Source organism: Poecilia reticulata, linkage group LG20, assembly GCF_000633615.1.
Source record: "Poecilia reticulata strain Guanapo linkage group LG20, Guppy_female_1.0+MT, whole genome shotgun sequence".
NCBI lineage: Eukaryota > Metazoa > Chordata > Actinopteri > Cyprinodontiformes > Poeciliidae > Poecilia > Poecilia reticulata.
Genome location: NC_024350.1, coordinates 9,578,642 through 9,586,013, shown reverse-complemented (window position 1 = coordinate 9,586,013; position 7,372 = coordinate 9,578,642). Strand labels below are relative to the sequence as shown.

Below are 7,372 nucleotides of genomic sequence, written 5' to 3'. Positions count from 1 at the left end.
CTAAAGTCACTCTCTTTTATTTTATGAGGGAGTGGAACAGAAACGTGGTCTGAATTCTGATTATCTAACAATGTCGTATTTCAAATTTGATACTTAGACACAGATTTAATTAAATGACTTTTTAAGCCACGGACGGTCACTGTGATATAGATTTCTGATATATTCAGAAAAATCAAAAAAATGTATTCAACTTCAGTCACAAATTTCTATTTCTATTTTTACTTGTAAAACTATATGAAAACTAAACTGAATTTTCGCGCTTGTGGTTTCTCACATAAAATCCCCACAAAACGCATTGACATGTTTGGTTGCCACGGAAACATGTGGAAAAGTTCAAAAGGTAGAAAAACTTTTGCTGAAAACTTAGGTTTCTTGCTGAATGCCGTTATTAAAGTTGTCTTATTTTATTTCTTGCTGCTTTCTGAATCCACCAGAAAAAGCAGCACTAAGTGGTTTCCAGCAAGTCATCACCAGTTCCCCAGCTTACAGGGGGGGGGGGAGCACATCCAACTGACCTCTGACCTTGGAGGAAAAATGGGCTGAGTGGCGAGTTATAAACAGCTGCAACTGCTGGTCAAGGTCGCAGCTCTTCAAATTGATGTCCCAGGATCGAATTCCTGCAGGGAAAGAAAAGAAAAGAGCTTTTAAGGTCAAACGAAGTACTGGAGGGCAGATGTGAAAATAATAATAATAAAAACATCTCTAGGATTTTTTTTTTAATGATCCTGAACAAAACTCATTTGCAGGTTATCAAAGAAGCTGTCTTTGGTTAGTTGTTTTTGTGTACATGAGGTTAAACTTCACCATCTGTTGCTGCAGCTAATTCACCTTCCTCTGCTTTCTCCCTTCAACAGACTTTTTTTGGGGTGTTTTTTCTTAGTATTACCCTGATGTTCTGCCTACTGAGAATACAAATTTGATTACAAATATCATCCTATCAGCAGGACCGACATGACAAATCAGACGTGATTCAGCAATGTACAACCACCAATCAGACTGCTCTGGTTCCGACCAATCCACACCGACACGTTCTTCAGAAGTTCACCGAGACGGACGGATTTCATCCAGATCTACCCTGCAGATCTCCAACAACGGCAAAAACATGTAAATATGACCTATTTTAGGATAGAAACTTTGCACTTTGATGTAAAAAAATATATCTTTCGTCTGTGTGTAGCAGTGTGCGTGTGTTTTAAAACACCTTCAGCCAAAGCAGAACGAGGTGTGAAAGTCACAGTTTCATGTCAGCACATATGCTGATGGAGGAGCTTTCATCTTCCCAACTTTAAAGCCACAGAGCTCATTCTACATCCAGAGCCGATCCGTGGAGATGCTCTGTGTGCAAAATGGAGTAAATTCACATTTCCTGATCTGATTTGGTCAAAATTAGGAGAAATTTAATAGAAAATGGAAACATCATTTACTTTTTATTGTGTTTTCTGGTTTTCAGTGAGTGTTATTGTAATTCAGGTTAGTTCAGAGCAGAGGTGTCACAAAGTGCGGCCCAGGGCTCATTTGTGTCCCAACTAAGATTCATACGAATCCAAATTTGACCCGTCTAGCACAGGTGGTTGATGCCAAAATCTGCTTTTATATAATTTGTTAAACTTGGTTAAATATTAGCAAGCATTTTGAAAGAAAGTGACCCAAATATTCTGTTTTTATAACAGGGAATAAATTAGTTGAACTGAGAAAAAAAATTTGAAAACTAGATGCTTTTCTTTTAATACAGCAAACGTGCAACATCTTTACATCTTTTAAAAACTATTTTAAATGATCTACAATCAATAAAATCCCTCTCCTGGAAAAAAAAAGTTGGACTACCTTATTTGCTTCATTTTAATTATTTTTCTTTGAGTGATTTGTTCAGATTTTTTTTATTTGTTTAGTCATTGGATGTTTGTGTGAACAGTCCCTATTTGGATGCTGTGAAACTGGAAGGACTTACTCTTAGCTCTTACTGTTTTTTTGTTTTTTTTTTAGTTTTGGCCAGTTGCTATGACTAGGGTTGCCACCTTTCAGAAATCAAAATAAGGGACGCTCACTAATGCGCATATAGGTTGGCAACCCTATATGACTCGTAACTGTGGCAACAAGGGATTGTTTTTAAAACTGGGAGCTGTTCACAATATTGTCTAGCATAATAAAGTTCCAGGACCCGAATCATAGGGTGCGTTCACACTGCAGCCTGAAGTGACCCAATTATGATTTTTTGTTCAATTAGATTTTTTATTTTTTTTACCGTGGTCGTTCACGCTTCCAAATATATGTGACCTGGCAAACGACGGGCAAACGACCTGAAAGTTTTTTTGTTTTTTTTTTTGCAAACGACCTGAAAGTGTCCTGAGCACTAGAGGGCGCAATAGCGTCAGCGTTCCCTGTGTTCTGCCAAACCGCCATAAAAAGAAGAAGTGCTCAGTGTTTACGGAAGTAAACATGGAGGTTAACGGTGGAGCTTAGCTTACATATTTGAAGTTGTTGTCTGACCGGAGCCAGAATATTAACAACTTAATCCTCATTATAGTCCGTCATGGTTGTTGTTTTTCTTCCCGCTTGCGCGCATCAGGGCGCAGAATAGTGTCGTTTGTAGAGTAACAGTGACGTTCAGGTCAGATGAACGCGACCTGGACTTCAGGTCACATTTGAATCGGATATGTATCTGATACCTAAGCAGCCTGAGTCGCATTCGAAAAGAATCCGACCTGTGCTGCTCAAACTGTCATGAAAAGATCAGATACAAGTTGAATTACGTCAAAAAAATAAAATAAAAATCGGAATCGGGTCACTTCAGGCTGCAGTGTGAACGTAGCCACAGTCTGGGGGTTCCTCCCACAATGCATAATGCTAGGCTAATTGATAATTCTAAATTACTCTTGGATATAAGTGTGTGTCTATGTATATGAATAATGGATGGCTGTATGGATTTCACATTGGCTGCAGGCGATAAAATGAGCACAGCCAGTAGACACCCAGAACCAAACTGCACCACATTAGGAGATTCCAGTTCACTATTCTTTACTGTAAACATGTTCAAATTTAAAATGGTAGGAAAAAGATCCGAAGTCGAAGAACCTCTATAGCATCTGGCAGAAATATCCATACCTCTGTAATGTATTCAGATTTTAGACCAGGGGTGTCAAACTCCAGTCCTCCAGGGCCGGTGTCCTGCAACTTTTAGAAGTGCCTCTGCTGCACCACACCTGAATAGAATAATTAGGTCATTAGCAAGGCTCTGGAGAACTGAGGAGGTCATTAAGCCATTTGATTCAGGTGTTTTGTACCTGTGGCACATCTAAAAACTGCAGGACAGCGGCCCTTCAGGACTGGAGTTTGACACCCCTGTTTTAGACCCTTTGCTACCAACAACTTAAAAAAAGCTCATTCAAAATTACTTCAAAAGCAGTCAGTCATGCAACGAATCTGAACAGGTCTCTGACTGGAGATGCAAATCTTTCCCAATTTTTAGTGTCACGATTCGATCCAGACACAATTTTCCATTCAGAAACCAATTTTTCTGTTTAAATTATGCGACTGACAATAAGGAAAAACCAATGTTACACAGAAAATTTTAACTTCAGGAGGCTTGAGGATCCCCGGAATTCAAACTAAATCTGTGCAGACTTCAAAACACAGACGCAGTGTGTACGTAATAGCAGCTCACACACACTGAGTCATTCTGAAAACACCAGGCGGGGTGAAACTATCTGTGCTTTAATAAGCTGAGTGGGTGTGAGCCTGCCACACACAAGCTGATCCGTCAGCTCCCGGGGGTCCGAACAGCAACGCGGAGGTCAGGGGGGACGGAGGGAGTCGGCGTGGCGTTGCACCGCCATCTTACACCCTAATCTGGATCAGAGAACAAGCAGCCTGTGACAACGGCTCCGCGGGAAATCGCTGACAGGCGTTTTGCTGGAAATGCAAGCGTTTAAAAATCCATGGAGTAAACTTATAGCAGGTGTCAGGCTGTGTGAAGCTGGCTGAAGTTCTTCGTGAGGAGGAGCAACGATGCACACAGGCCTGTGACAAAGTGGCATTGTCTTCCTTTAAAGCTGTGAAGACGACTTTACGAGAGGAAGATTCTAGTTTAAACATTCTTTAATATTCAGAGTAGGTCTGAAACGATTAGTCGACTTAATCGCAATGAATCGATTATCAAAATAATCGTCAACTAATTTTGTAAACAATTAATCGTTAGTTGGAGTATATGTTCTCACAAAAAGTTTTAGCTTCACCCAGTTCAAATTCACCAAATTTTGTGATAATCTGCATCATCATCATACTTTAACCCAGTGTAGACAAAATTACGAGACAAAACTGTATTTAAAAAATTCTGCAATGTCCAGAGTAGGGCAGAAACAATTGAAATAATCGTAGATTAACCGAGTATAGAGAAAAAGCACTTTTTACTGGGAAAATTGACATATTCACAGCAGCAATTAAGCCAAAACTGCACAAAATATTTAGACATTTTGTGTTTCATATAAAAACACTGTTGTTTATGAAAATGTTTTCTCCAAAACTCCTCGAGTGGCAGTTTTAGCTTCACTAAATTCACTAAACAAATGCCATGTTATTGTATTTTAGTAAATAAGATGTTTATTTTCACATTTGAAAAGGAATTTGTGAACTTGGGCTGGAAAGTGAGCAGATCATGACCGACATATTTGTTTGTTGCGGGTGGTACTGTAAAGGTGGGGCTCACCTGCCACAACTGATAAAAAGGTTTTGGACCTCAAGGTTTGACGGTGGACTTATCGATCTGCAGCTCACCAACGGCTACGGTCTCTAAATGGATTGAAAATGGTTGTCAAGATGTCGTTGACGTTTATCCCCAGGTCAATCGATATGTACCGCTCCCGACCAGAAACAACCAATCAGAGCCAGGAGGAGGAAGGTCTTAGCTCTGTCGATCAACTCATGTACTCGCTGCTCAATAATGCCAGAGAAACAATATACTGTTACAGGAAAACCCTGGTCATGCTAACTAGCCTCAGCATTCACCCTCAGCGACACACTGAGGATGATTGACAGCGCTAAGACCCGCCTCCTGACTGTGATTGGTTGTTTCTAGCACTGGGAGAAGAATTAGGAGCTCAATTTTTATTTTTTCAAAGACTGTCTCATCCCATATTGCAACAACATGGTGACAGTTTCAACAAATATGTAAAGAAAAAAAAGTTACAGACTATATATAGCTTAAATAACTCGTACCCAGTGAGTTATTATCGGTAGCAGCTCTTAATAGACTCAAAAAAGAGCTGAAATTGACAAAACCCAGATCATTTGTGTGGCCCATTGTGATGTACTCAACCTAAATTAAAAAAAATGTTCCCCCTCTTTTGTGCACTTTCTACAAGCTTTTGGAAATGCTGAACACTACACAGTCTTAGAAGGAGTGGTGTTTTTCTTGTCTGTGTACATTGGTTAGAGGAAGAAGCACACAATTGGGTAATATCTTTACTGTCCTGTCAAATAATAATAATGCGGTGAAGTCACGCTTTATCACTAGCAGGACTGACTTTATCACAGTCAATCCTATGAGGAAATAACAAACGTATTTTGTAGCTCGTCGCTTGAATGATAGCATCACATTTGGTGAAAATGATTGTTTTAGTCCCATGGTGCAATGCTGCAGCAACTGCCATCCTGTTCAATGCGTCAAACCATTTCTCTCCCGCTGATGTTTCCCAGCTCCAAACCTTTCCTTTCGACTTTTAATCCCTAACAGCGCAGCAGTGAATGCGAGCTGCCAAGAAAAAAAAGCGATTTAAAAAATAATAATAAAGTGACTTTAGAGCTCCGTTCTGGTCCAGCGGTACTCACCCCGCTCTATCTGCGCTCTGGCGGTGTCCAGCTGCTGCTCCGTGCCGATCTGCCCGATCACTATCAGCATGTAGTAGCCGCTCCGGTTGAACGGCAGCCCGCGTCGCTGCCTGCGTCCTCTACCGCGGTGCTGTAGCCTCTCCTCGGACCCCGGAGCGCCCGAGTCCTCGTCCTCCTCCACCACCGGGAGCGCACCTCGCGCGGGCATCTCCATGGCAACAGCCCCCGGAGCCGACGCCGGGGCCGATTCCATCGCCATGACAACTGCTGTGTGTGTGTGAGAAGGGAGGCGCGTGGAAGGGCTGTAGGAGGGGTGAGGAGGGTGGCGTGGACAGATGCAGAGAGGTGAGGGAGGAGGGGGGCGGGGGGGGACGCGCCACGGAAAATCACAAATCAGCATTATTTCTAAACAAGTTTTTAAAATAATGTGTTTTTTATATGTATATACTTTAGATTTTTATACTCGTTTATTATTTATTTATTAATGTTTCTTGTTAGGCTTCTTGAACTGGGACCTGAGTCCGAATTTCGTACCATAAACATGTAAATGTTAGCTGGTATGACAATTTGTTAAAATTGGAAACTGTCGAACTGGGTTGCTAAAAATGATGGCAATCCACTTGTAGGTGAATTGTAGGTCTGACCTGCTAACATGTTGCAAAGATTGCCTTGAAAGTGAGAGTGTGTGGAGGGATTGTTCTCAGATCAGGTTACAAACTGCAATTAGTTTGTCCAGATAAGGTTTTCAACAATTACAAAACTCAATAGCATCTAATATGACCTCTCTTAAAGTTTGTATTAAACATTTAAGTCTAATACGACTTAATACTGCCCCTTTAAACACAAGTTTGAAGGGGCAGTATTATGTGTTTTCCAGGCACATGGTGCCATTTTATAGTATAATCAAGTAACTGTCAACTTTATAAAAATGTAACAAATATATATATATATATATATTAGAGATGTGCCGATCAGGTTTTTTCCTGCCAATACCGATCACCCATGAGGGCCGATCACCAATACCGATCACCGATACCGATCACATAATTATTATTATTATTATTATTTTATCATAAACACTACCGGTTATATTATGTGGAAAAAGGAACCATGAATTCACCTTAATTTAGACAAAAACTTGTTTTTAATAACTTTTTCCAAGAAGAAAACTAAACAAAACATGAATTCTGCAAATTGTACTGCTATCAATAATACTATCTTTAACAGACTGATAACATACGAAGGCTCTGAAGAAGCTAAATAATGCAAAGAGCCAAAATAAAACCTCTCAACATTGCCAAAAAATTCAAGTATAAAACTTAACATTCAAAGGTAAATACAGGTTCCTGTTCCTTTACAATAAACAGTCCTGAGTTACTGAATGAAAACTTCCTGTTAGCATGGCGGCTAGCTGATTACTGCTAGTTCTGAGTGGCTGTTTCTGACTGAGCGGCGTAATTATGCAGAGCAGGGAGGAGATCGATCATTTTTTTTAGAGATTATCTGTCTCATGTTAGGACAGCGAAAGTTTTAATACGTATGTAAAATG

The 7,372-nt window shown here is 40.3% G+C and overlaps 1 protein-coding gene across 3 annotated transcripts in view; it reads right to left on the bottom strand.

Annotated features, from left to right (window-relative positions):
- Positions 1-346: 346 nt before the first annotated feature.
- The window catches only part of LOC103482463 (microtubule-associated protein 1B-like), an 8,152-nt gene continuing 1,126 nt past the window's right edge, over positions 347-7,372 (bottom strand). The window contains exons 2-3 of one of the 3 annotated variants that reach the window (XM_008438647.2): positions 5,824-6,090; positions 347-617 (exon numbers count right to left, since the gene is read on the bottom strand). In XM_008438647.2, coding sequence (XP_008436869.1) covers positions 484-617; positions 5,824-6,082 — 393 coding nt within the window. In that variant the 5' untranslated portion in view covers positions 6,083-6,090 and the 3' untranslated portion in view covers positions 347-483. Of the gene's footprint in view, positions 618-4,384; positions 5,747-5,823; positions 6,126-7,372 lie in introns of those variants that run through there. The other 2 variants (XM_008438646.2, XM_008438648.2) reach the window with 2 other exon arrangements.